We start from the raw sequence: 27,218 nt of genomic DNA on the forward strand, positions 1-27,218 counted from the left end.
TACTTCTCAGTGGAATAAGACCTGACATTCACATTCTATTCATGAACACACAGAGCAAAATCTGCTTTCCCTTGGATTCAAAGGCCCAGAAAAATGCCTCGAAAACCTCAGTCTAGCCACTTGGAGATTGTGTTTGTGTCTATACCAGCCCCCGCAGCCACCCTCCACTTCCTCCTAGCCTAGGAACAGTGGCAGATCTGCCTGGAGGACTCTACAGGGACAGGGAAGAGGAACTGGATTTGGTGTCCTTTGCTGAAGTTGGAAATAGGAGGAAACATGACTTCACTCCTCTCTCCACCCCCTCACTCCCCACCGGCTACCCCCCAACTGCCTGCCCTCACAGTGCATGGATCCCAGATTCCCTACCCACCCTGAGCAGGTCGTGACAGGCGGGGCGGTGGCATCCAGAAGTAGAAATGGGGGAAGCATGTGTTTTCTCTGCACTCGTGGAGTGTTGGAGATAGCAACAGGAGTAGATTATGTCAAAGGTAAGCTCTGGCCATAAAGTGATTGAGGTACAAGAAAGGAAAGGCCATATGACTTTTCGGGTCTCTCTGGCTGACATGTGTCTGAGCAGACAGGGCAATGCTCCAGTGAATCAGTGCCTACCCAACTTTGGTGAATAAACCCCAAAGTCCCAACTGCAAACCCAAGAGACTATAGAGCCTGGGATCTCTCCACTCGGCCAGATGCAGCCTCCTGGCAAAAAAAAAAAAAAGAAAAGACATCCACAATCATATTGGATCTTTCTATTCCTCAAAACCCTTAGCCAAAGACTTCATTCACAGTGCAGCATAGCCAATGCCAGATGGACTCACTTGCAGGTAGGGTTAAGATTACTTGCTCTGGAGTATATAAGTGTGCTATATGTTTATGTTTTATATTTATATTTTTGACTAATATTTGTTCAGCTTTATGTGAAATTTATTTTAATATAAGAAAATACATAATATTACAAAAATTAAATACTGCAAGGGATTGCTTTAGAACTGATCAAATTATTAAATGATAAAATGCCTTTGCCTTTGCAGTTTACCTTTTCATGAATTACTTAACTAATTAATTTCTGAATCTGTATTCTAACACCTAAAAGTACTAATGCAATTACATTGTTGGCACTGATTAATTGTACGTGATGTAGTTTTGGCTTTGGTTTTGTTTGGTTTGCAAAGGCTGGGTAACTGAAGAATATGTCTGGCAAGTCCTGATCTGAAGAGGTCATCCTAAAACATCCGACTCTATGGCCTGAGTCTCCATCCTCTCGGGTCCTCCATGGCCTGGGCAACAGCTGACTACCACCTGTTTAAAAACTCTCCACCCCTGGCTTCCGTATCTATTCAGCTGCCTGGTCTTTATCTTGCTTCCTTATCTATGGGGTACCCTTTAAACAAAGAACTCACAGTTTGTATACTCCATCTGTTGCCACTGCTAAGGTGACCAACCACTGAAGTTTTTTTTTTTTTAAGATTTTATTTATTTATTTGACAGAGAGAGACACAGCAAGAGAGGGAACACAAGCAGGGGAAGTGGGAGAGGGAGAAGCAGGCTTCCTGCTGAGCCGAGCAGGGAGCCCGATGTGGGACTCGATCCCAGGACCCTGGGATCATGACCTGAGCTGAAGGCAGACGCTTAATGACTGAGCCACCCAGGGGCCCCACCACTGAAGTTTTAAAACCCCAAATCCCACATCTCATAAAACCCACAGTCTTGGGCAAACCAGAGTAGTTCGTCACCCGAGCACCACCCAAAAGACTGAAGCTATATTCAGATTTCAAGTATTACCTTTCAAAGACAGCTATGATATGCGTTCCAGTCTCATTCCTTTAGAAGCAGACATACACAGACTTGAACTTCACACACAAACATACACACGCATGCGCACATACTACCTGCTTAAAATCCTTCAATGGCTTCCATTACCTATAGACCTTCAGATGGGCATGCAAAGCCCTCCGTACTGCGTCTCAGACCTACCTTTCCTAACAGATTTTGATGCTCTATTATATTCATTGTACTGAATATAATCATTTAAAAAGTCCAATGGTTTGGATTTGGGTTTCTTTTTCTTAATTATGAAAAATTTCAAACATACAGAAAAGTAGAGAAATAGAACAGTGATCCCTTATGTATCTTAGCCTCAACAACTATCAGCTTTCTGCCAGTATTGTCTATGGAAGGCTTTTGAGTAGGGTTATTATATGATTCAAATATTTCTAGGAGCTTTAGCCTAGATATTTTGAGTTTTAAATTGGGAAGTTACAGCAACTTTGTGTCATTTCCGCTAAATTCCATGGCCATTCTGTGGTTTGATTCCCTTCAAATTGGCATACATGTATTTGTTCTCTGAACTTTCTTTAAAAAAAAAAAAAAAATTTATTTATTTATTTGTCAGAGAGAGAGCACAAGCAGGGGGAACAGCAGGCAGAGGGAGAAGCAGGCTTCTCGCCGAGCAGGGAGCCCGATGTGGGGCTCGATCACAGGACCCCAGGATCATGACCTGAGCCAAAGGCAGACACTTAACTGACTGAGCCACCCAGGTGTCCCGTTCTCTGAACTTTCTAATTCTACTTTGCCCTTTCCACAATGCTTAAGTAGGTCCCACTGTATTTAGCTTAAGTTCCTCTAGAAATGGTTCTGCTCACTTTTCCTGACTCATCTGTCTCTTTGGCCATTTTTTAAAGTACTCTCTATGCCCAATGTGGGGCTCAAACTCAGGACCCCGAGATGAAGAGTCACATGCTCTACCCAACTGAGCCGGGTGCCCTTCTTTGGCCATGTTTAATATGTGATTTGCAACACAGACCATACAACTGTTTTGCCTTCTTTCCTGATAAAGCGGTTGAGCAACCCTACATTACTCTTCAATAAGTCTTCATTTTAAGGAGTTCTACATTAATCATAAACTACCTGCTTCTGTTTTAATACCAAGAAAATCAAAAAGAAAAGTCCTCAGATCTCTATCCATTTTTCCCCCCAAAACCAGGTTTTAATTACTTTCCAAATCTCTTGCCCAACTTCCCTAAAGAAAGCCTAGGGCTGTCTCTGAATTCTCAGTCCTCCTCACCCAGGGTATGTTGGCAAACCAGTTCTCTGGGAAAGAGTGTGGGGGAAGGAAAAAGAGAGAGAGAGAGAAAGATGAGAGAGAGAGAGAAAGAAAGAAAGAGGGCCTGATGTGTGGAGTATTCTGATTTTCTTTTTTTTTTAGTTTTTTTTAAAGATTTTATTTATTTATTTGACAGAGAGAGAGACAGCGAGAGAGGGAACACAAGCAGGGGGAGTGAGAGAGGGAGAAGGGGCTTCCCACTGAGCAGGGAACCTGATGTGGGGCTCGATCCCAGGACCCTGGTATCATGACCTGAGCCGAAGGCAGACGCTTAACGACTGAGCCACCCAGGCGCCCCTGATTTTAATTGTATAAATACTCCCACCCTGATGGAATTTGAACTACCACCGTGACGTCACTGAATGGGAGGTGGGAAGAGATGCACACCGTCCACGCTCTCTATCTGGTAGGAGCCGACTCCGGCACACCACTCCCTCTCCTCTCAGGCAAAATAACAAAAAGACTGAACACATACCAATGCTATAGCCGCGCGGTCTAGATTTCAACACGGTACTAGCTCTGTGACCTTGGGCAAGTTGCTTAATTCCTCTGAGGCTCAATTTCCTCACTTTTACAATAGGGGTAATAAATACCTCTGTCTCGTGGGTTTTGCTGTAACGTGCACAACTCTTACAATGGTTCCTGACATCCCGTAGGCACTCTAGCATTTCCTGTTATTACCTGGGACTGAAGATCAAATGGTGCCGTGTGGAGTTACGGCCACGAGATGGCGTCCTCCTCACTGCCGTGGCGCAATCCCTGTTTACAGAAGTATTTGCAACTCAACATTCAACAAGTCACTGACAGGATCAGATGAATTAACTAACAAGACTTTCCCCCTCTCTTATCTCCTGGCTTAAGCTTCATATTTTCCTTTGAAAAATCCATTAGGAACCCAGCTATTGACCCTTGTGTGCAGCCACCTCTAAAGCTCGATGCAGAAGCAATTTTCAGTCAAGAGTGTCTAATCTTATTTAGTAATTACAGGAATCAAAACAAAAGCCACAGCTGTCCTTGTTACAGAAGGGGTCAACTCCCTGATCTTTGCTCTCCTCATCTCTCTCCTCTCACTCAAAGGAAGACAATATGGCTTCAAATGTGACGTCCATTATCATAACATTGTTTCCTGCCCAATCACTTTGAAAGGGGTCATAAATCAGTCTAACAACAGTTCAGTTCTATAAATATTTACTGAGCTACTGGATATGTGAGACACTGTGCCAGGTAATAAGGATATAAAGGTAAAAAAGAATCATAGAAGGAAAGAATTTGCCTATCGACAAACCTAGATCTTTCCAGAAATAAAATATTATTTTTTTATGAACTCAACAACTTAGTTTAAAACTTATATAGAAGAATAAAGGTCCTTGAGTAACTAATCTCTATCAGATATTAAGGCATACTGCTAAGTTATTGTTAAACTAATATAACAGGAAAATGAGCATAAAATATACTCATTTATACATGGGAACTTAAGATATGATAAAAAGTGAACCATATATAAGTGGGATTATTTATTAAAAAGTACCGGTGGGGGCGCCTGGCTGGCTCAAGTCAGTGGAGCGTGCATTCTTGATCTCAGGGTTGTGGGTTTGAGCCCTATGCTGGGTGTAGAGATCACCTAAAAAAATAAAATCTTTAAAAAAATAAAAATAAATATAATAAAAAGTACTGGGAATGAGGCTCACTGTTTGGAGAAAAATAAAGTTGGATCCCTTCCTCTTACTTTATACAAAGGAAAATCCAAATGGATAAAAGATCCAAATGTGAAAGGTAAGATTATAAAGTTAATACAAGAAAATATGGAATAATTTTGTCACTACAGGATAGAGAATGGCTTATTAAACAAGATCCCAGAAGCTCAAAAATTGATTGGATTTCCCTTCAGCGAAAGGTAGGGATGACAGTCAGGCAGAAGGCATTTACAACATCCAAAAGCCACAGGCGACCACTAACGAGAGTGTACACGGAAAACTGGCGTACATACCCACACACACATAAATACAAACAGGCAGAGAAAACTCAAGTGGCCAACAGATAGAAGAGGTGTTCATTCCCATTTGTAACCAGAAATATGTAAATTAAAACAACAATAAGAGGAGCGCCTGAGTGGCTCAGTCCATTAAGTGTTCAACTCTTAATTTCGGCTGATCTCAGGGTCGTGAGACCGAGCCCCACATCGGGCTCCACGCTGGGCATGGAGTCTGCTTGAGATTCTCTCTCTCCCCCTGGTGTTGCTGGCAGGGGTGGGAAATTGTACTGCCATTCTGGAGACCAATCTGTCAGTATTGGTGAAATAAAATATTCATATACGCTTTGACTTAGAGATCCACTTGCTCCTGGGGACATCCCCAAGAGAAACTCTAGCACGGGTTCTTGAGGAGACACAGATAAGGTGTCCCTTGCAGCTCTGTTTGTAGAGCTGAAGGCACCCCAAACAAGGAGGATGGGTCAGTGAGGCGTGGCGGATGCCCAGGGCTGAACAGCACGCAGCAGTCAGGTGCGGTGCACGAGAAGTACAAACGGCACTGCGGGTACTTCCAAGAGAAAATAGAAGAAGCAGAACAACAACAACAACAACAACAAAAGAAGCAAAACAAGATCCGTAGCCTATATCTGGGAGGGCGCATGACACAGTAGTTAAGAGCAAGGCTGCTGGAGCCACACCACTTGGGTTCAAATCCTGACCCTGCTGCTTAGTGGCTCTGTCGCCTCGGGCAAGTCCCTTAACCTCTCTGTTTAATCAGTGTCTTCATTTGAAAAACGGGAGATCATAATAGCAAGTACTCTATGTGCTTGTGAGGATTAGCTGAGTTACTACAAGCACTTAAACAATGCCTGTCAGTTCATGCTCCCTCAGTGTTACTGTTGCTATTATTATCCATAATAATACCAGAGAGGGATCAAGAGTGGAAAAGAAAAATAAAATTTAAAAAACTACAACGAGGGGCTCCTCGTGGTTCAGTCAGTTAAGTGGCGGCCTCGGTTTTGGCTCAGGTCATGATCTCACAGTCGTGGGATTGAGCCCCGCATTGGGCTCTGCACTCAGTGTGGAGTCTGCTTCAGATTCTCTCTCCCTCTTTCTCCCTCCAGTTCGTACTCTCACTCTCTCTCAAATAAATAAATAAAATCTTAAAAAAAAAACAAAAACTAGGGTGGAAACTTGTGTGTATGATAATAGTGAGCTATGTATTGAAGGGAATGTTTAATTCAACTCTCTCTGTACCTGAGGTTAAAACACACACACACACCCCTCCCTCCCTGCACCGGCTTACAATACAGTGGAAGACACTGAAAATGTCAATCGACTGTGATAAGGGCCACGGTAAGAGAATGCATGGGGCAGCAGAGGAACCCAGAAGAGAGACAGGGTAGCCTGCAGCTTCACAAAGGGATTCTGCAGGATAGGAGTGTTGGGAGGCAGGATGATTTAGAGTTTAAGATTTGGGACTTGAAGGGACCCCTGGGTGGCTCAGTCGGTTAAGCATCTGCCTTCGGCTCAGGTCATGATCCCAGGGTCCTGAGATCCAGCACTGCACCAGGCTCTCTGCTCAGCAAGGAGCCAGCTGCTCCCTCTGCCTGCCCCTCCCCCTGCTTGTGCATGCTCTCTCTGACAAATAAATAAATAAAATCATAAAATTAAACTTAAAAAAAAAAGACTTGGGACCTGAGGAGTGCCTGGGTGGCTCAGTCAATTAAGTGTCCAACTCTTGATTTCAGCTCAGGTCATGATCTCAAGGTCATGATCTCGGGATCATAACCTCGGGGTTGTGAGATTGAGCCCCTCATTGGGCTTCGTGCTCAGTGGGGAGTCTGCTCAAGATTCTCTCTCTCCCCCTGCGCCCCCAGCCCCCACCACGCTCTTTCTCTCAAAATAAATAAATATTTTTAAAAAAATAAAGATTTGGGACCTGAGTTAGGATCACAGTTGTGCCTTTTACTATTCTGTGTGATTTTTGGCAAGTTACATTCCCAGAGTAATTATACCTAGAAAACACCCAGGCCCTAAGAATATATTACTAGAACTCAAAGACCCCAGCAAAACCTCTCCATAATCTCAGCTATGACTAAACCTCTCTCAAGTAGTTCATATCTCTTTAAGAACAATTCCCAATCATGTCCATGCCAGTCATGTACAAGTTAATCTAAAGGCCTGAAAATGCATCTGCTCGCTGATTTGCTTAGAGTACGTTGTAGAGCAAGCTGTTGCCTTTTTTGTAATTCTCAGCAAAGGAAGGGTGCTAAGGGGCGGGGGGGATCACCTCAGATCTTGGAAGCAGAAGAGGGTGATGACGAGGCTGGACTTTAAAATCAGGAGGAGGTAGGGATGCCTGGGGGTGGCTCAGTTGGTTAAGCTGTTAAGCTTCAGACTGGGTTTTGGCTCAGGTCATTATCTCAGGGTCTGTGTTCAGCCGGAAGCCTACTTCTCTCACTCTCCCCCCTCACCCTCTTCCCCTCCCCCTGCTCTCTCTCTCTCTCCCTCTCTCTCTCAAATAAATAAATAAATAAATCTTAAAAAGAAATTGGGAGTTGGTAATTACCAGTCAGAGCCAGAGGGTCTTTTGAGCGACTGGCCTATGAGCGGCCATCAGCCCACAAGCTATTATTGGCAAGTGCAGTGCGGCATTAAAAGAAAATCCAGCAGGCATACACTGAATCAGTAGCTACAATGTCATTTTGCCCTAAGAAGGTGGTTCTTCGTCCAAGAAAGGGGACTTGGTCACTGGAGAGTTTACAAATCCCAATTGCAAAACACTTGCTAGGTTTGTTCATTTTTCTCACAGAAGAAACACAAAAATAAAAATACTTGAGTGGCCTGAAATTTGCTTGGGGAATGACCTTGGAAGTAAAGAAGGAAAAGGACATCACAGCCATTCCTTTAGGCACAATTCCCATGGACAGAGCTGAACAACATGTTCTCCAGCAGCTTGAAACCAAAATCAAGTAAGGGAGAACAGACACACCTCATTCTTTGAAACTGAGAACAATCTCCAACCCAGGAAGTGGCCACCAAAGTCTAGCGTCAAGGTCACAGAGGCGACTCCAGACCACACAAGTTCAATTACCACCTCCACCACTTACAGGCTTTATGATCTTGTGCAAATTTCTGAATCGCTCCATGCCCCCAGTTTCCCCATCAATAGAATGGGAACCAACGTGATAATAGTATGTACCTGAACAGACACTAGGGAGTGCAGGTTCCATTTCTTTTTATTTTTAAGATTTTATTTATTTATTTGAGAGACAGAGATTGAGAGATAGCACAGAGGGAGAGTAAGAGGAAGAAGCAGACTCCCCGCTGAGCAGAGAGCCCGACGTGGGGCTCAGTCCCAGGACCCAGGGATCATGACCTGAGCAGAAGGCAGACGCTTAACCCACTGAGCCACCCAGCCGCCCCAACAGGTTCAGTTTCTTAAAAAGTTAAACTTACCATTAGGCCCAGAAATTGCACCCCAGCTATTTACTCAAGAGAAATGAAAACACATGCCCATACCAAGACTTGTCGGCAAATATTCATAGCAGTATTGGTCATAATGGCCAACAATCGGCAATACCCCAAATGCCCATCAACTGGTGAATGGATAAAGAAAATGTGGTACTAGTACATCCATACATGAAATACTATCCAGCAATAAAAAGTAGAACGATACACACTACAACATGGATGACCTCAGAAACATACCAAGTAAAAGCCAGATGCAAAAAAAAACTATACATTATATGATTCCATTTACATGACATTTTCAGAAAAGGCAAATCTATGTGGAGACAGAAAGCAGATCAGTGGTTTCCTGGGACTAGGGGTGGGAGTGGCATTAACTGCAAACTGGTCGAAGGGAACCGTTTGAGGTGATGGAAATATTCCAAGACAGTATCACCAAGACCGTATCATCATGGTGATGGTTGCACAACTCTACCTATTTAATAAAAATCATTGAATGGTACACTTATAATGGGTGAATTTTATATACATAAATTATAGCTCAACAAAGCTGCTAAAAAATAGCACCTACCTTGTAGGGTTGTTACAATGATAAAATGAGTTAATTTTTAAACAAGATGTATTTATTTATTTTAGAAAGAGAGAGAGAGCATGAGCAAGAGGGGCAAAGGGAAAGGGAGAGAGAATCTCAAGCGGACTCTGGGCTGAGTGCAGAGTCTGAAGCAGGGCTTGATCTCATGACCCTGAGAACACAACCCTGAGATCATGATCCTGAGACCATGACCTGAGCCAAAACCAAGAATCAAACACTTAACCAACTGTGCCATCCAGGTGCCCCTAGATGAGTTAATTTTTACAAAGCACAGTATCTGACATCTAGTAAGCAATGTGTGCTCTACATGTTTTAGCTAAATAATAAAAACCATTATTTGTGGCTATGTGATTCATCACGAGTCAATTACTGACAGTTCTTACATGATTTCCTACAGCACAGGAGGCACCACATCTGAGTACGTAAGCAATGGAATTACTGCTCTTCTATAAAATACGTTTTAAAAATCAGGGGGCGCCCGGGTGGCTCAGTTGGTTAAGCATCTGCCTTCGGTTCAGGTCATGATCCCGGGGTCCTGGGATTGAGCCCTGAGGGATGCTCCCTGCTCAGAGGAGTCTGCTTCTCCCTCGTCCTCTGCCCCTCCCCCCACTCGTGCTCACTCCCTCTCTCCCTCAAATAAATAAATAATCTTTAAAAAAATTAAAACCATACTAAGCTTAAGGTCACTCAAGTAGAGACTCTGAAACTTGTCACATGACCTGGCCTCTACCTGCCACCTCCCCAGGCCACTGCCTTCTTTGCCCGAAAGAACTTCTCTCAGTTCCTTGAGACTCTGGACCACAGTGCTGTCTTTCATACCTGCTACTGGCTCTGGGGACAAATCTACCTACACTCCCTCTCCATGGTCTAACTCCTGCCTAACCCCTACCTACCTTTCAAGTCTTCATTTAGGGTCACTTTTTCTAGGAAGCTTGTTTGATTCTTTCTTGTTGCCCCAACGCCCCCACCCCAACACACACACACACACACACACACACACACACACACACACACACACACTTTATACTGAACCAACTTTATGCCTTTTGATTCCCACATCAAAAGATAAATGGTGCTTGTATCCGTCCCCAGGCACTCAGAACAGTACGTGGGACATATGGGGCCTTCAAGAAACACTAGTGCAATGATTCTTAGCCAGGGCTGATTTTGATCCTGCAGACAACATCACCTCAAAAAGTCCTCTCATGCCAATTTTCAGTCACTTCCCACTCCCACTCCCAGCCTCTGGAGAAATCACTGATCCGCTTTCTGTTTTCTCTGAATATGTCATACGAATGGAATTGTATAATATGGAGTTCTTTGCATCTGTTTTCTTTCACTTAGCATATTTTATTGTCACAACTAGGGATGGGGTTACTCCTGGCAGCTAGTGCGTAGAGACCAGGGAGCTGCTAAACATCCTATAAGGTACAGGACGACCCCCACAAGAATAATCCACTCCAATATGTCAACAGTGCTGAGGCTGACAACTCCTACACCCGTGGAATGAAAAGTGTAAGGTAATGAACAAACAGATCATGTTTTTAGGCCTGAAATTAAGGATTGCTCCCACTGCCCTTTCAGATTCTCAAAAAAGTCACGAAAAATGCAATATCCCTTTCTCTCCATAATGTGAAGTTTGTTTCTCCAATATTATTTTCAAAGAACTCCTCGGGATGAAGAACTATCAGAATCATTATTATCCAGGGGCGCCTGGGTGGCTCAGTTGTTAAGCATCTGCCTTCGGCTCAGGTCATGGTCCCAGGGTCCTGGGATCGAGCCCCGCATCAGGCTCCCTGCTCGGCAGGAAGCCTGCTTCTCCCTCTCCACTCCCCCTGCTTGTGTTCCCTCTCTGTGTCTCTCTCTGTCAAATAAATAAATAAAATCTTAAAAAAAAAAAAAAAAAAGAATCATTATTATCCAGAGCACTGTGGTACTCTACACAGATCCCCCTTCAGACATGACCCCCAGCTCCTGGAGTGTACCAAGCAGACAGCCCTCAGCTGAAGAGTCACCTCAGCCGAGCTCAGCCCACCTTCCCAGGACAGCCCACATCCTGCGACTGACTTGTGAGGGGCTGTAGAGGCCGGGCCAGCTCACCCAGCTTTGGCCTCTCTCTCTGTGAAGCCATCCCAGCTTCACAATTCCTCGTGGGGTTGGCTGAGAATCAAGCATGAAGCCCAATGCCTCCCTCCACCATGAGCGGTGTCCTTCCTTCCCTCCCCTTCTCGCCCCTCCCTTTCCACAGTGGCAGCCATAACATCAATCCCCAATAAATAAATAAATAAATCCTCCTCTCTGATCTCCAGGAGACTGCGTCCCAACTGTGACACCAAGAAAAATGGCTCTGGCTACCAAAATGGATTTTGAAACATGAAGGTTTTTAATGTATAAAAAAAAATGCCAACTAATATATAGTGACAGAAAGATTAGTGCAGGCTCATTTCTAGTGACAGAAAGCCCCTCAGTGGTTGTTTGGGAACGGAGGGTAGGGATTGCCAAGGGTCTCAAGGTGATTTGCAGCTGTTTGCCATCTTGATCATGGTGATGGTCGTACAGGTGCATGCATATGTCAAAACTTATTAAAGGGACACTTCAAATATGTGCAGTTTATTGTATGTCAGTTATAATTCAACAAAGCTCTTCCATAAAAAAGAGAAGAAAAAAGACATTGTCAAGGCCTTAAAGAAAGCCTAAGAAATTAGAAAAAATGTGTATAATCCCTAACAGAATTATTTTCATTTCCTTTAGTTTTCACCCATATGCATACGTGTTTTATAAGGGTATAATGACAGCACATATTAGCTGTTCTCAGCTGTGACGTTGTCACACTGGTATGAACTGATGAACTGTGAACTGTGAGATGTTCCAACTAAATTTGTTATCAGTTATATTTCAAGTACCCAGTTTGCCAAGGTTAATCTCTTTTAATAGAGCATAACGTTTCCAAGATTAGAACCATAATAATGTCAACCTCACTCTCTTCCATTTTGGCATGATTTATTCAGGGAGAAAGCTAGCACACAGAATTTCACACACCCCTTGGTAAATCCTTAGGAAAATGTCAGACCTTGGGAACCGAGATGTAAATACTCCGTTGCATCTTGGCAAATATTGTGCCTTAAAACTGTGTCACACATGCTGCCACGTGGCCTTCATAACTGACATTTTCCTTAAAGCAAAGTAAAATATACAAATGGCAATAAATCAGATACATAAGTCTCCTTGTAATCCCCTCCCTGTCCTGCCGATACAAGTTCCCAAAGGCATCTTCCCTCCTTCCTTCCTTTTTCTTCCCTCCTGCCTGCCTTTATCCTTTCTTCCTGCCTGTCTTTCTGGGTAGATAAGACACTCACATGGGTCGCAAATCAAAGGGTTAAATGTTACATCTAACAAAAACTTTGTCTTGCCCTGCCCCAGTCCCCCAGCTTCCCTCCTCAAAAGTAACCAGTTTCACCAGTATTTTTGTCTCTCCATCCAGAGATATCAACATGTACATATATGTATATGTACACCACACACTTAGAAAGCATCCCAACCCTTAAAAAAAAGACAGCGAATGATATACACTGTTTGGCATCTTGCTTTTCACTTATTAATACATAGGATATCATGCAATATTAATATTTAAAGAGCTTCCAAATTCTTTTTAAAGTTGAAAAATATTATAAATCGTGGTGTATTGATATAGTTCCACATTGATGAACATTTAGGTAGTTTCCAATCTTTTGCTATTATAAACAATGTCGTAATAAATAACCCTATAGGACATCATATTGCATGGAGGCAAACATGTTTATAATATAAATTCTTAAAAATGGAATTGCTAGCTCAAAGGGTGTGTGTATTTGCAAACAGAAAGATATTGCTAAACTGCCCTCCTTAGAGGTTGTACCGACAATTTACACTCCCACCAGTTGCATAAGACAATGATTTTCCACAAATCCCTGCCAACATCCTGAGTCATCAAACTTTTTGATCTCTGCCAACTTGATAAATAAAAACATATCATAGTGTAATCCTGACTCACAATTTTTATAAGTATATACAAGCACAATCTTTTATGTCCCATATGTCCATTTCTGGGTATGTTCTGTTCATATCATTGGCCCATTTCTCCCCGGGGCTTCTGTTCTTTTACTTTATTTTGTAGCTCTTTCTACACTAGGATAATTAGCATTTTGACTGTGAAATGAACCCAAATATTTTTCCCAGTTATTTTTTGACCTACTGGAGTTTACCAAACAAATTTTTTAAATTTTATGTAATTGAATGTATAAATCTTTTAAAGTTTCTGCATTTAGTATCACAGCTAACAAAGAGGTCTCTACTCCCCGATTTTTTTTTAAAGATTTTATTTTTTTAAGAGAGGGACAGAGAGAGCACAAGTGGCAGAGGGAGAGGGACAAGCAGACTCCCCGCTGAGCAGGGTGCCTGATGCTGGGCTCCATCCCAAGACCCAGAGATCATGACCTGCACTGAAATCAGATACTCAATCGACTGACCCACCAAGGTGCCCCATCTACTCCCAGATTTTTTTTTAAAGGTTTTTCCATAAGTTCCTCAGGTACTTTAGTGGTTTCTTTCTTTAACATAAAATATTCGATCAGGCTAGACATGTTCCTTGGGTAAGGTGTGATGTATGGGTCCAGCTACATTTTGTTTAAACCTCCCAGTTGTCCCACAACCATTTATCGGACAATCCATCTTTTACTTATTTGGAAAGACAGTTTATTTAAAGCATTTGTGGTTTCAAATACTTAACTCCAAATTATATGATCAAAGCTCTAGTGATGTTTCAAATGTAGACAATATCACTGACCATGAAAGATAAGGATTTGGTTTACATATCCCACCCCTTCTCCACCCCCTCCTAAATTTGATAATCACATCATATTTAGCTCCTTTATTAGTTACTTTTGCTACTGTAAATAACTGGCTTACACCACTGTTTCTTGTTCCAACAACTCTAGTCAGTACCTAGACTCCTCTCAGTATGTGTAAAGAAGTGTAAATATTTTTTGTTGTTCCCACTCAGTATTATCCACAGAGCCCAATATAAAAGTAATAATAATAATAATAGTATATGGAGGTAGGATGTAGAGACTCAGATCAACGTTTTACCATTCTATGATTCTTAAAATAAATATCCATCAGTCCATATGTATAAATGAATGACTGAATGAATAGATACATACATAAATACATAAATGGAACAATTCTTTCAGAATTTCAATTAATAAATGTAGAAGAAACAAGGGAAATAGAAAGTCACCATTAGAACAACACAATAATAATTGCTGTAGGCAAAATCTACTGAGGAATTATAAAATTGGCAGGTGAAAGTTTAAGGAGGAACAGAACATTTCATAGCTTCAAAGTATCTCCCCCAAAATATGGGTGGTTTTAACATACAGCCACAAATTCTTTGATGTCCTTCCCTCTAAGAAATGGGTTTAATCTACTCAACCAGTACCCCCACCTCCAAACTAGGCTGTACTTAATGACTCCCTTCCAAAGAATAGAGTATGGAAAGGGGGAAACAGTGATTTTTACAGTAGAGAAACCTGACAGTTTTCTCGACCTTACCCAAGTGGTCAAGGTTAACATCATGGGTAATTAGTCATGTTGGCATCAGGAACCCCCTGACACAATTCAAGGAGAAGGGCACTTCACCTCTGTGGTATACTTCCATAAAATCCGAATCCCAGCCTAGACATGAAAAAACATCAAACCCAAATTGAGGGGCATTCTACAAAATACATGACCAATACTTTTCAAAAGTGTCAAGGTCAAGAAACACAAGAAAAAGTCAAGAAACTTTCATAGATAGGAGGAGACGAAAGAGGACAACTAAATGCTAGGTGGTAGCCTGGAATGAATCCTGGAACAGAAAAAGGACAATCGCGGAAAAACTGGTGAAATCTGAATGAAGCCCATCTTCTAGTTAATAGTAATGTACCAATGTTAATTTCTTAGTTTTGATCATTATACCATGGTTATGTAAGGTGTCCACATTAGGGAAAGCTGGATGAGGGGTATGTAGAAACTCTCTACTATCTTTACAACTCTTCTGTAAATCTAAAATCATTCCTAAATATTAAAGTTTTTAAAAATAAGTGATGATTTACTTTTAAAATAGAATATTATTATGGGGCTAAATTTGCTCTCGGATACTTTTAAATTAACATTACTGGAGAAACGTGTAATTTTTCAGTTTCAGTTACTGCAAAGCAATTAGTTCTATTTGCAAGTGGGTTAAAATAGCATCCTTGTTTCATTTTATATGTTCTACTCTATGTAAATGTTTATAGTCTTTGTGTTCTGATGGCTTAAGGTTGTTTTTCTAATGAATACAAATGAGAAGTGGAATCTTTATTGTTATGTTTTCCAATTCACAAAATTAGTAACATTAAGAATAATTTTAATAAAATTAAATAGAACTTTAAAAAATTATTTCCTTGCAGTAAATGTAATCCCAATGTAAGACAATATGACATGTTCACAAATAGAAATAGGACACATCATTCCCCATTATCCCTCCGATTATCGTGGCAAGGAGGCCTCCTTCTCTCCTGCACTCACTCTCAGAATATGTACTGACTGTCAAATATGTTCCAGCTAAGCTCTGAGAAGTACAAAACATGTATAATTTGGGCACTTCTTACTCTGCCCCCATCTCAGAAAGTTCTAACATGTTTGTTACACATTCACACATTCCATTCTCACAAGGCTGTACGAGGTAGGGGTTATCATCACGTATGTCCATTTTTAAGAGGGATGACGAAGACACTGAGGTTCAGAGAGGGCGGGTGGCCTGCCAGAGGAGCACAGCAAGCATCTCAAACACCCGCTTGGGCCCCAGACCCCCGCGCAGGGCAGGGCGGAGACCGGGAGATGCGCGGGCGGTGGGAGCTGTGGGGAGGAGCGGGGCGGGCAGCCACGCCCTCCCCAGGGGGCCCCGCCCCAACCGCCCTTTGGCCAGACTTGGCCCCGGGCGGTTTTCCTCGCGCGGCTGCGCGGCGGAGGCGGGGGGCGGTCCTCCGGGGCAGGCCGGGAATCGGGGCGGGATCGCCGAGTCCCGGGGCGGGGCAACGCGCGCTGCTGCAGCATGGGACCCCTGCCGCGCACCCTGGAGCTCTTCTACGATGTGCTGTCCCCCTACTCCTGGTTGGGCTTCGAGGTGACTCCGGGAGCTCCCTTGGCCGGGGCTTGGAGGGCAAGGGCAGAGGGAAGGGGGGGAGCGGGACGCGGGGACCGTGGTCTCGTGAAATTCCTGGCGCCGTCCGATGGGGTTTAGGAAGCCAGGGGTGAAAGTCACTTTGTGTCTCGAAACGGGATACGGTCGCTGGCCAGGTCGAGCCTTTATATCCTAAGGCAGTGCTTTCCCACAACGGTTTGGAATAAGAGGGGTAACTCCTAAGAATCAAGGAGAAATCCACGGCACAGCCACCTCTTAGCCCTCCGATGTTAGTTTTTGGGGGGTGGAGTGCAGAACAGGATGGAGGCTGTCCACTGAGCAAAGATCCTGGGATCGATTTCTTGGGATGGAGCGAGGTTCATGGGATCGATTTCTGGGAGTGGAGAGTTTTGCCATTTAAAACCAAATAGTTTAGGGTGTCCGCATAACCCCTACTCTTCTGCACTTAGAGCCTCTGGCTAGTCAGTTGCCAAAGAACACCCCTCCCTCTCCCTCAGCCATTTTCACTCTGTCCATCTTACACACAGGCTCCCCATCTCCACCTCTGCTCCTGCAGGTCCTGTGCCGGTATAAGAACATCTGGAACATCAACCTGCAGTTGCGCCCCAGCCTCATTGCCGGGATCATGAAAGACAGTGGTGTGAACGCAGCAGCGTTTGGGACAGGGATTTGAGGGAGGGTGGCTTTCAAAGGTCCACGGGGGGCTGCCCTCAAATGGGTCTTTACATTGGCACCAGCAGCTAGTAATTGGCACTCTGCTGAAAACCCGGGTAGGGGTTCCCCCCCCAAGCCTCAGACCCTTAGGTAGTCTCTCACCAGTGTGCCCAAATTTCCACTTGCAGGAAACCAGCCACCAGCTCTGCTTCCCCGCAAAGCCCAATATCTGAGAAATGATGTGAGGCTCCTGGGACAGCATGTCCAGATTCCTGTGCAGTTCCCCAAGGATTTCTTCTCTGTGATCCTTGAAAAAGGTAAAGAGTGAGATACAGATGGTGTATCCAGTGGAAGGCAGCAGAGCTGCAAATTGTAGTGCCAGGAAGTAGGGGCTGGCAACTACATGAAATGAAACAAAGCTTGGGGAAACACAGGTGAGCGTTAAGTGAGCAGAAGCTTGCGGGGACCTAAGGGGAAGAAGAGCAGTACAAACAGGCTATGAGAAATCTGGGTGGAAGGCTAAGGGCAGTCAAGCTCTGGGGATGTCAGAAGCAGGAAAGAGCCAGTCCTCCGTGGGAAACAAGCTAGAAGAGCCCTGTCTCTGAGTATCTCTGCCCCACAGGAAGTTTATCAGCCATGAGATTCCTCACCGCTGTGAGCATGGAGCACCCAGAGATGCTGGAGAAAGTGTCCAGGGAACTATGGATGCGTGTCTGGTCACGGGTGAGGGCAGAGCTCTGGGAACCTACTTGGGAGACCCTGGACGATATGCTGACCCTCCCCTAGAACCTGGTTTCCAGAGGCCTGGTCCTGCCTTCCCCTGTTGTTCACGGGCCTACTGTCCCCCCATCTCACCCCTCACCGCCCCCTTCCTGCGGAATGTTCTCTTCTTCTCAGGATGAAGACATCTCAGAGCCCCAGAGCATCCTGGCTGTGAGTATCCTGGCTCTGTCCCCACCCCTCTCATAGCGAAGCTGACAACAGCTGGCATTTAGGGGCAAAGAGGACACAGTTTTCATTTTGGGTGGAAAAGGTCATAGTTATTTGGGGAGAAAGGATATCTGTGTTTGAGGAGCCGAATTAATGAAAGTTTGGAACTCAGAGGACTCCCAAAAGAATATCTCATGGTTGAAAGGGGAAGTGCAAAATTCTATATGGGTAGGTTTTATTTCATGAAAGAAGTCAGTGGGAGAGAGATGTTACATGTTGGCACTCCCAGATGGGGAGGGATGAAGTATTGGCCCCAAACACTCCAACACCAGACCTCACCGATATATCCAGAGTAGAAAGCAGGAGACTTTACAGACAGGCTTTAAAAAGAAAAATCCCACAGAAGCCTGAGTGGAAACACATGGAAATAGCTCAAAACATTGAAATGTGTGGCAGCCATACACGGGGGTATAAAAAGTAAGTTTTTCTTTGGGATTAAATCAGGAAATTCAAAATGATATTTTCCCTTCAGTTTACAAAAGATAGTTGAGGTATATTCAAATTTAATACATAAAACGGCAAATCACAAAGAATTCCTGCAAAGTATATGCACAGGCTTGTCTTTCCACTTACTAACAATCATTTTCCATACCATTATAAACTCTTTGAAAGTATCATTCTTAGTTTCTACACAGCATTCCATTCAGTGGGCCTACTTTTGTTTACTTAACTGTTCCCCTGTTGTTGAACATTTGGTCTGGACACAGTTCTCTCATGCAGCCAAGTCAAAGACCCTGTCACATCAGAACGTACCTCGTAACTTCCTGTTTCCCCCTCCAGGTTGAGGAGGTCAGGTTGCAGTGGTTCTCAACCTTGGCTGTATATTTTAGTCACCTGGAGCACCTGGGCACTGCCTACCAAAAATTCTGATGTAATTGTTCTAGCGGATGACCTATGAGTGGGATTTTTTAAAAGCTCCCTCGGGAGATTCTAGTATGCAGCCAAATTGAGAACCACTAATCCTAAATGATACCAACAAACCCCAAATTGAAAAGTTTATTCTTGTTAAGCCCTGCAGGTGGCTATATCCCTGTGCCCTGCTCTAAAGTCCTCAGGAAATGCCATGAGAATTATAGCCCAGCCCTTGCTTCAAAAGAGCACAAGATATTCAGGAATTCTGAGAAGTAGAAAGGCAAGCGCCCAGACTTAATGTCAGGGGACTTGGATTCTAGCGTCGGCTCTGCCACTAACAAGTTCTTTCATGCCAACCAAGTCATGTACTGCCTCTGGACAGTAGTCCCCTCACTGGTTAATAAAGAGGTTGGGGAGCTGGTTTCTAAGATGCCCTCTGGCTTTCAATTTCTGCACCTTGTTCTTTCCACCAATCACAAGATTTTAAAGGGGGAGAAAAGAAAAACAGCCCCTCATAGCAAAGATAGACCTCTATTTGTGGGTGGGTAAAGGCCTTACCAGGAAAATGGGAGCAGAAAATAAATACCAGAGTTTCTCCTGAGATCCCTACCCCACTAATGCAGACACAGTTGTGTTCCCTACCACATCCCCTCAGGCTGCAGAGAAAGCTGGCATGTCTACAGAACAAGCCCGGGGACTCCTGGAAAAGATCTCAACACCAAACGTGAAGAACAAGCTCAAGGAGACCACCGAGGCAGCCTGCAAATATGGGGTGAGCAACTCTTGATGTGGGTCCCCAACCCCAGTGCTGAAGAATGAGGCTGAGCATCTGCTGGGTCCCCATGCTCCTGTCCTAAAAGTTGCTCCCAACATGAGTCCTCCCAGCTGTCCCAGACAACCTTCATCCTCTCCCTTCCTGCCCCAGAGTCCAAGGAAAGGAAGGGAGGGAAGTAGATGGTGAGAGGAAAGTCAGAGCATCTGAGAATCAGAAACAGAAAACTCCTTAGAGCTGTGGAACCTCTTAGCTGCTTTGCTTGTATGACCTCAGACAAGTATTGACTCTTAGCCTTCCATCCCAGCCATAATGAACACCTGCTCCATCACCTTACTCCCTGCGCTGTAACTGCTTTCTCCAGGCTTTTGGGCTGCCAATCACCGTGGCCCATCTGGATGGCCAAACCCACATGCTGTTTGGCTCTGATCGGATGGAGTTGCTGGCACACCTGCTGGGTAAGTTCAGGTTCATGGTGAGCTGCCCTTGACCCCAGCCCCACCCCCATTTATCAGTTGACCAGAAGGACAGATCCAGAGCAAAAAAATATATATATATATTCTATGCATTTCCAACAATGAAGCCTCATACACAGAAGTTCTCAGGGCTGAATGGGGAGAGGCCACCTTCACCCCCATAGAAGAAAAGGAAGCCAAGCAGAGCTCTTCCTAGAAAACCCCTGGGGGTTTGTGGGGCCAGCCTCTGACTTTGATTTTCTCCATCTAGGAGAGAAGTGGATGGGCCCTGTGCCTCCAGCCATAAATGCCAGACTTTAAGGCTTCCCAAGGGGAAGCAAAACTATTGGGATGAAAAAGCAGACCTTCTGCTTCCCCTTCTTCCACTATGTGACACTAGGACTCTGATTTCTCTGTCTGATAGAGGTTCCTCTGTGGCCCTGGGGTATGCTGTGGAGGGGGCGGTGTGATACCCCAAACTCTGCTTTCCCTCAGAATAAACTTAATGCCATCAGGCATAATATTTCTGGGTCTTTGTCCTCCCTGGTGTTGTGTGTTCTTCCTGCAGTCACCCCCTGTCCACTCTAGGTGTTTGCGAACAGCTCTTCCCATACTGCGAGCCCCTCTGCCCACCTCAGGGCAACTTATGTGGAAGGAGAGGAAACAGTCCTCTTCAGGGATGGAAAACTAAGCCAGATGGATTTTGCAACTAACCAGTTTGGCAGTTACTATCTTCTGACCAGCCAGGGTGCCTGAAATGGGGCTGGGATCAGAGAGAGCCAGAACTTGGCTGAGCTTCTGCCCAGATATTTGAATCAGCTCCAGCTACACTGACTAGCAGAACCAGGGCAAGGTGGCAGCACAGGGCGACAGGCTGGAGTTGCCATGACCTGGAAGTTGCTCACCGACAAAGCAGATCCTGAGAAGATCCTGGGGTCTCTCTCCCTGGCCTAGTGTGAGCCCTGTTCCTCCCCACACAGCCCTACAGCTTTACCACTCCCTCAGCTATTTATCCAAAGGCCCTGCTCCGTATGTGCCACCTGTACATCAATCCGAAGACCTTGTGTTTCAGTAGTCTTTGGACTTCTTTGAGAATACTCTTTATTCAGAAGCTGAAACCACACTTGGACATCTGTTGGGAAGCAGGTATGTGTCCTTCGATGGCTCAATGGCCCCAGAGGCATTAAGAGGAGATTCCTTGCCCCCGCCCTCTGGCTCTTTCTGGTCTCAGCTCATTTTCCCGTCTTATCCCCCATCACTGGCTGTTTTCCTCTTCTCCCCTCTTCCGTTATTCCAGCATACTCCAGGATTTCCAGTCATCCTTACTAGGCTTATCTGCTAACTAACACCAGAAGTACATCTCCAAATACACACTCGCACTCCCTCTTTCAAAGATTTCATGACATGTACAGCTAATATAAATTTAAAATATGGGAAAATGTCCAATAGTAAGAATCATAAGAGCAAATTAAAATGTTACTTCTCATATATTCAAGTTATATATTCAAGCATATAGAAGTTCTCATATATGCTGAGAGCATGGTGGTGGAGATAAAGCTTTATGAATAAACATGCTTGTCCCAGTATGATTTGTGATATCAAGTAACTTATAAATATCTAACAATAGGAGGATGTTTGAATAAGTTATGGTACATCCAGGATGTAATGTTTCATAGCCATCAAAAATTATATATGTTTTTTTATTTTATTTTTTTATTTTTTTAAAGATTTTATTTATTTGACAGAGATAGAGAGAGGGAGAGCACAAGCAGGTGGAGTGGCAGGCAGAGGGAGAGGGAGAAGCAGGCTCCCCGCTGAGGAAGGAGCCCGATGTGGGACTTGATCCCAGGACCCTGGGATCATGACCTGAGCCAAAGGCAGCCGCTTAACCGACTGAGCCACCCAGGCGCCCCTATATATGTTTTTCTAAAGATTTATTTATTTGTGAGAGAGAGAGCGCACGAGCACAAGTGGGAAGGGCAGAGGGAGAGGCAAAGAAAGAATCCCAAGCAGACTCCTCACAGAGTGGGGAGCCCACCATGGGGCTCGATCTCATGACCCTGAGATCATGACCCAAACCGAAAACCAAGGGTCAGACACTCAACCGACTGCACTACCCAAAATTCTGTTTGTAAAGAATTTCAACATTGGGAATTCATAGAATATAGTATTAGTTGGAAAAAAGATGAAACTATATAGTATGATCTCAATTATGTCTTGATGTATAAAAACACATTACAGAGGACATTGATATATTAATCCTGGAATAAAATATGCCTAAATGTTTCCATTTCACTTGTATACTTTTTGAAATGATCATTCTGACAAACAAAAAATAGATAATATTTAAATTTAAAAAAAAGAATTTGTAGATTCACATTTGGGCACAACTATGCATCCTTCCCATTGTTTTGAAACGTTAATCAGTTACTTAACTTAATCCTAAATCTTACCTCAGGCTAATGTGGTATAATCTTTTATTGTAGATGCATATTTCCCAGCTCTCCCAGTCTTCCTTCAAAGAATCTAGCATCCTGTTTTCCTAATCTGCTAGCAAATTTAATCTCTGGAGGAATGAGACAATTTCTAGACTAAACCTTACAAACATGATCTAGATTATAGTGTCTGAACTTCTGCCAAGTAGAATCCAATAGTCAGGGTTCTCCAAAGAAACAAATAATAGGATATTTATAGGTATATATGAAAAGAGATCCATTATCAGGGATTGGCTTACATGGTTATGGAGGCTGAGAAGTCCCACAGTCTGCCATCTGCAAGCTGGAGGCCCGGGAAAGTGCGCTGGTGGTGTAGTTCCAATCCAAAATCCAAAGGCCTGAGAACCAGGAGCACCTGTGTCTGAGGGCAATAGAACATGGATGTCTCAGTTCAAGCAGAGAAAGCAAGTTTGCCCTTCCTTTGCTTTTTTGTTCCATTCAGGCCCTCAGTAGATTGGTTGCTACCTCCCGCACACACACACACTAGTGAGGGCCACCTCCTACTCAGTCTCCGTATTCAAATTATAATCTCTTCTGGGAACACCCTCATAGACACACCCAGAAATGTTTTGTCAGCTCTCTGGGTGTCCTTTAGCTCAGTCAAGTTGACACATGAAATTAATGTGTCTCAATTAACAATGAGAAAGGGGGAAGCCCCCAAATGCAGCTGTATTTTTAAAATGAACACTCTTTTTTTCTAACCCAAAGAGTTTCATACTTACTAGTTTCTTCCTCCCTTTCCCTTCCACTCAACAGTTGGAGTGCAATATAAAATTTGCAGTTATGTCAATACTCAGAATTCAACACTGACCCACTTTCTTGCATTGCAATTCAAATTCTAAGCTTACCAGATAAGATGCTTCTAAAACAAACTTCTTAGGTAAAATTTCTAGAATTATATTTTTTTACAGACCCAAAACACAAGCGTTAATTAACAACAAAAAGTATCACACGCACATGGTAAAACAAAAGGGAAAAAAACAGCAAGTTATCAAGTGAAAAGTGAAGAGTCTCCCCTTTGTCATTCCCATTCCTAGTCTCTGGGTTTTTTTTGTGTGCAACCAGAAATGTCCATATGTTTTAACACACGAATGTCAGGCATGATTCAGAGGGATTCAGTCTACCCTTCATCCAGTTTCCCCAATGGTAACATCCTGTGCAGCTACAGCCCAATGACACAACCAGGAAATTGACATTGATGCTCTCCATCAAGCCCTATTCAAATTCCACCACTTCTTCATGCACTCATTTGTGTGTCCGGTTTTAGTTCTGTATAATTTTACTATGTGTGTGACCACCATCACAGTCAAGATGCAAAATATTCCTAGCATAAGAGATCCTTATGTTCCTATTTCATAGCTTGGCCACCTTCTGTCCTCCCCACTTCCCTAAACCCTGGCAATGACTGATGAGTTCTTCATATAGTTTTCTCATTTCAAGAGTGCTATATTAATGGCATCAGATTGGCTTATTTGACTCAGCAAATTCCCTTGAGATCCTTGCAAGGTACTGTGTGTCTCAGTGGCTTGTCCTTTTTATTGCTGAGTAGTAGTCCATGGTATGGATGTGCCAGAGTTTAACCTGTTGAAGGACATTTAGGTTGTTTCCAGTTTGGGGCTATTATAAATAAACCTGCTATGAATATTCTTGTACAGGTTTTTGTGTGCACACAGATTTTCATTTTGGGGGGTAAATGTCCAGGAATACAATTGCTGGGTCATATAGTAAGTGCATGTTTAGTTGTACAAGGAACTGCTACATTTTTCCTAAGTGGCCAAACCATCTTAACCTTCCCACCAGAAATGCATGAGTGATCCAGTTTCTCTGCATCCTCACCAGCATTTGGTGTTATTACTCTTTTTTAATTTTAGCCATTCTGATAGGTGTGTAAGTGCTCTCTCGTTGTGATTTTAATTTGCATTTTCCTCAGGACTAATGAACATCTTTTTGTGTGCTTCTTTGCCATCTGTACATCCTCTTCAGTGAAATATCTGTTCACACCTTTTGTCCATTTCCTAACTGGATTGTTTTTGAAATGTCCATATTGTCCTTAATAGTTTGTTTATAAGTAGGCTCCACACCCAGTGTGGAGCCCAACGCAGAGCTCAAATTCACGACCCTGAGATCAAGACTTGAGCCATGATCAAGAGTCAGATGCTTAACCAACTGAGCCACCCAGGCACCCCTTTTTAATTTTTTTAAAGTAGGCTCCACGCCCAATGTGGGGCCCAAACCCAACGACCCTGAGATCAAGAAACATATGCTCTACTGACTGAGTCAGCCAGGCACCCCTTTAACAGCATATTTTAAAAGAATGTACAAACTGTAAGAACACATTTTGAGACAACGGGGGGAAAATAACATGGACTGGATATTAGGTGATACTAAGGATTTAATATTAATTTCATTAAGCATGATAATGGCAGGGTGGCTGGGCACAGATAAGTTCTCATCAGTCAGAACTGCATTCTGAAACATTTAGGATAGAAGTGACATGATGCCTTTAAAAAGTAGGGGAGATGGAAAGAGTAGATGAAACGTAATTGTTGAAGCTGAGTGATGGGTACACAGAGAGTTCATTATACTATCCTTTCCTCTTTCTTTTATGTGTGTTGGGATATCTCCATAATAAAATTGTCTTGAAAATGTACTGAGGGTGCACCTGGCTGGCTCAGTCAGTACAGCATACAGCTCTTGATCTCAGGGTCCTGAGTGTGAGCCCCGCGCTGGGCATAGAGTTTACTTAAAAAAAAAAAAAAAAAAAAGGAAAAGGAAAAGGAAATGTACTGAGATTTCAATTCTGTGATGTTACACATTCTCACCATGTCCCCACAATACTGTGCACACAAGGTCAGCCTCAGCCTCATGGACTTGCAACCTGTGCACTCACACAGGCCCTCATGACTGGTTTGATGCTCTGCCTGGTCTTGAAATTCTTAATTTCAATTGAGGGGCCCTGCATTTTCATTTTGCACCAGACCTCGCAAATTATGTACCATAGCTGCTCCTGTAAGCACATAATACATGCTGAGTAAATGCTTATCAAATAAATGGACCAAGAGCAGAATGTGAGAGAGAGAAGGGAAAAAGAGATGGGGATGGCAAAGGAGAAGGAGATAACTAGGTCAAAGGGGAGATGCAGGAAGTCTCAAAGTAGAAAAGCTAAATGGGGATTGCAGGAAGGGATGCTGCTGGGGAGGTGTGCAGAGAAAGTAGGAGTCCAGCTGGAAGACAAACCTGGGGCTCACTATTCATCATTCTCCTCAGAGGAATCACGGTCCCTTTATTTGACTACGATTCCCAGGTATAAGCAAAAGTGAAAGCAGAAATAAGTAGCCACTTGGACCCCAGGGAAAGAGGGGATTGGTGGCTAGGATGCCAACTGGACCACTGTTCCTCACTCATTCCATGACCTTAATCCCGGAGAGTTCCTTCAATGTCTTCACAGGGGACTGGGGAAAACGGAAACCCTTGGCTTGGATCAGACCAACTCCCTCTTCTGCCAAGCACATGTTCAAGGGTATGACTGGCTCTAGCTGATGCCAGACCAAAAAAGATTAGAAAAGGTGGGGAGGCAATTGAGGGAGGATCAAGGGATCAAGAGATCATGAATCATTAAATCAGCAAATCCTCACTAATTACCAATCAATGATATAAGTATTTATTATCTACCCCATGCATAATGATGAGACGGATGTAGAAGGAGTGTAAACAAACCCCATCCATATCCATGATGCATTCCAGTCCCCACCCTTGTCAGCGCGGGGGAGCCCAGCAGCACTTTGTTCCTTGTCACTTTGTACCCTGTCTTACAAGTAGTTATGTACACATCTTTCCTCTTACTAACAGTCAGCTCTTTAAGAGTGAGATTCCTATTAGATCTACTGAATACACCTTGGAGCATCCTGTGTAGCAAGTGAACAGTAAAAATTTATTGAATCCAAGTCATAATTCACTGTTGATCAGGGTGTGGGCAAACAGATATTCCTGCAATGTGAGCAGGAGAGTGAATTTTTATAAATCCTTTGAGAGCAAATGGCAATCTCTACAAAAACTTCACTTTCGGGCGCCTGGGTGGCTCAGTTGTTAAGCGTCTGCCTTCGGCTCAGGTCATGATCCCAGGGTCCTGGGATCGAGTCCCACATCGGGCTCCCTGCTCTGCGGGAAGCCTGCTTCTCCCTCTCCCACTCCCCCTGCTTGTGTTCCTGCTCTCGCTATGTCTCTCTCTGTCAAGAAAATAAATAAAATCTTTAAAAAAAAAAAAAACAAAAAAAACTTCACTTTCAGGAATTTTTCTGATTTATGCATATGAATAAAAACATGTATAGAAATGTAGGAATTGCAAAATCATGGAAACAAACGAAATGGTTATTAGTTGGATAACCAAATGATTATCAGTGGTTATCATTAAATAAATTAATTGTTGTCCATAAAATAGAAACCATTTTCAAGAGTATAATAGATGGAAAGAAACCAAAACAATAGTTGCCTATGGGGTTGCCAGGGAGGGGGCATGAGGGAACTCTCTGGATGATAGTAATGCTTCGTATCTTGATTGGAGTTTGAGTTACACAAGTGTAAGTCTTTATCAAAACTTATGGAGTGGTCCACTGAAAATCCGTGCATTTCACTGTAGACAAATTTTATTTTAAAAGAGAAAA

The 27,218-nt window shown here is 43.5% G+C and overlaps 2 protein-coding genes and 1 long non-coding RNA gene across 3 annotated transcripts in view; 1 reads left to right on the plus strand and 2 right to left on the minus strand.

Annotated features, from left to right (window-relative positions):
- LOC144379613 (uncharacterized) overlaps window positions 1-27,218 on the minus strand; it is a 222,251-nt gene that overhangs the window by 187,184 nt on the left and 7,849 nt on the right. The window contains exon 3 of the mRNA XM_078059672.1: window positions 22,797-22,918. Within this exon, the coding sequence (XP_077915798.1) occupies window positions 22,797-22,798 (2 nt within the window). The 5' untranslated portion in view covers window positions 22,799-22,918. The remainder of the gene's footprint in view (window positions 1-22,796; window positions 22,919-27,218) is intronic.
- Window positions 15,546-17,227, minus strand: LOC144379614 (uncharacterized). Its single transcript, XR_013442915.1, has 2 exons — window positions 17,156-17,227; window positions 15,546-16,712 (listed from the first exon to the last, which is right to left on the minus strand). It is a non-coding gene; the product is annotated as an uncharacterized LOC144379614 (long non-coding RNA).
- GSTK1 (glutathione S-transferase kappa 1) lies at window positions 16,198-20,585 on the plus strand. The gene is made up of 8 exons (XM_036095820.2): window positions 16,198-16,321; window positions 16,896-16,977; window positions 17,182-17,310; window positions 17,616-17,716; window positions 17,891-17,926; window positions 19,491-19,607; window positions 19,972-20,065; window positions 20,334-20,585. Exons 1-8 carry the CDS (start codon window positions 16,250-16,252, stop codon window positions 20,381-20,383), a joined length of 681 nt encoding a protein of 226 aa, XP_035951713.1. The 5' UTR covers window positions 16,198-16,249; the 3' UTR covers window positions 20,384-20,585.

This window comes from Halichoerus grypus, chromosome 12 (assembly GCF_964656455.1).
Source record: "Halichoerus grypus chromosome 12, mHalGry1.hap1.1, whole genome shotgun sequence".
Lineage (NCBI taxonomy): Eukaryota > Metazoa > Chordata > Mammalia > Carnivora > Phocidae > Halichoerus > Halichoerus grypus.

Coding starts and splice junctions, on each gene's coding strand:
- GSTK1 (XM_036095820.2), top strand. CDS start 16,250: ATGGGACCCCTGCCGCGCACCCTGGAGCTCTTCTACGATGTGCTGTCC. Junction 17,717..17,890: donor GGATGCGTGTCTGGTCACGG/GTGAGGGCAGAG, acceptor TCTTCTTCTCAG/GATGAAGACATCTCAGAGCC. Junction 20,066..20,333: donor GTTGCTGGCACACCTGCTGG/GTAAGTTCAGGT, acceptor TTCTCCATCTAG/GAGAGAAGTGGATGGGCCCT.